The following is an 870-nucleotide window of genomic DNA, read 5'->3' on the forward strand; positions in this document are numbered from 1 at the left end:
ATGAAGCAAAGCGTCCAAGTTGGCGGTGCATTGTGGGAGTTGTAGTCCCCGAGGGGCAGTCTCCAAAAGTCTCCACAAGGCTCTGCACTCCATCTCCCAGTCGGCCCCGCGCCGCGGAGGCGGAGAGAGGTGGGTGTGCTCGGTGCTGAGCTGCTGCCCGGGGAGGGGACTGGGGTCGAAAAGCTGCTGCGGCCGCCGTCGGGAGACGTTAGCTGCTGTCCCTGCGGGCCGAGGAGACGCCCCCCCACCGCTCACCTCCCACCCCCATCCCCCAAGGCGGACGGCGACGAGGGCTGTGTGGCCGCCGCGCGTCCCTGTGCTCGCCCTCTCTCCCGTCCACGGGCGCGCGGCGTCCGCCATGGAAGCACATCCGGCTGTCGCCGGGGTCTCAGGGCGCCGCGTCCCCGGCTCCCCGGAACGATGAGGGGTTAGAGGCGCCCTGCGTCGCGCCTTGCCGCGCGCTCCACGGGCCGGTGAGCGGAGGGTCGGCCGGGAGAGCCGGCCGCGGTGCCCGCCCCCGCGCCGGCCCGCTCCGCTCCGCCCCCTGGGGGCGCTGCCGAGGGGCGCCCGCCGCCCTTGCCGCGCCGGCGCTCCGTCGCCCCCGGCGCCCGCCGCTGAAGCCCAGCACGCGCCCTCCGCTCGCCCGCGCCCGCCGCTCCGCAGCTCGGCGCCGACCGCCGTCCTGTCCCCAAGATGTGGCACAACGTCGGGCTGACCCTGCTGGTGTTCGTGACCACGCTGCTGATCGTGCTGCTGCTGATGGTGTGCGGTGAGTGGGGCATCCGCCGCGGGGCAGTTCCACACGGTATTACACACGCCGGCGCGATTCTGGGTGCTCGCTTGTTTTGTCTGGGTTTTTTTTTTTTTTTT

General features: G+C 72.1%; 1 protein-coding gene across 1 annotated transcript in view; it reads left to right on the forward strand.

Annotated features, from left to right (window-relative positions):
• Positions 1-609: 609 nt before the first annotated feature.
• SMIM13 (small integral membrane protein 13) overlaps positions 610-870 on the forward strand; it is a 25297-nt gene continuing 25036 nt past the window's right edge. The window contains exon 1 of the mRNA XM_040645044.1: positions 610-769. Coding sequence (XP_040500978.1) covers positions 694-769 — 76 coding nt within the window. The 5' untranslated portion in view covers positions 610-693. The remainder of the gene's footprint in view (positions 770-870) is intronic.

Source organism: Ursus maritimus, unplaced genomic scaffold (assembly GCF_017311325.1).
Source record: "Ursus maritimus isolate PB19 unplaced genomic scaffold, ASM1731132v1 scaffold_30, whole genome shotgun sequence".
NCBI lineage: Eukaryota > Metazoa > Chordata > Mammalia > Carnivora > Ursidae > Ursus > Ursus maritimus.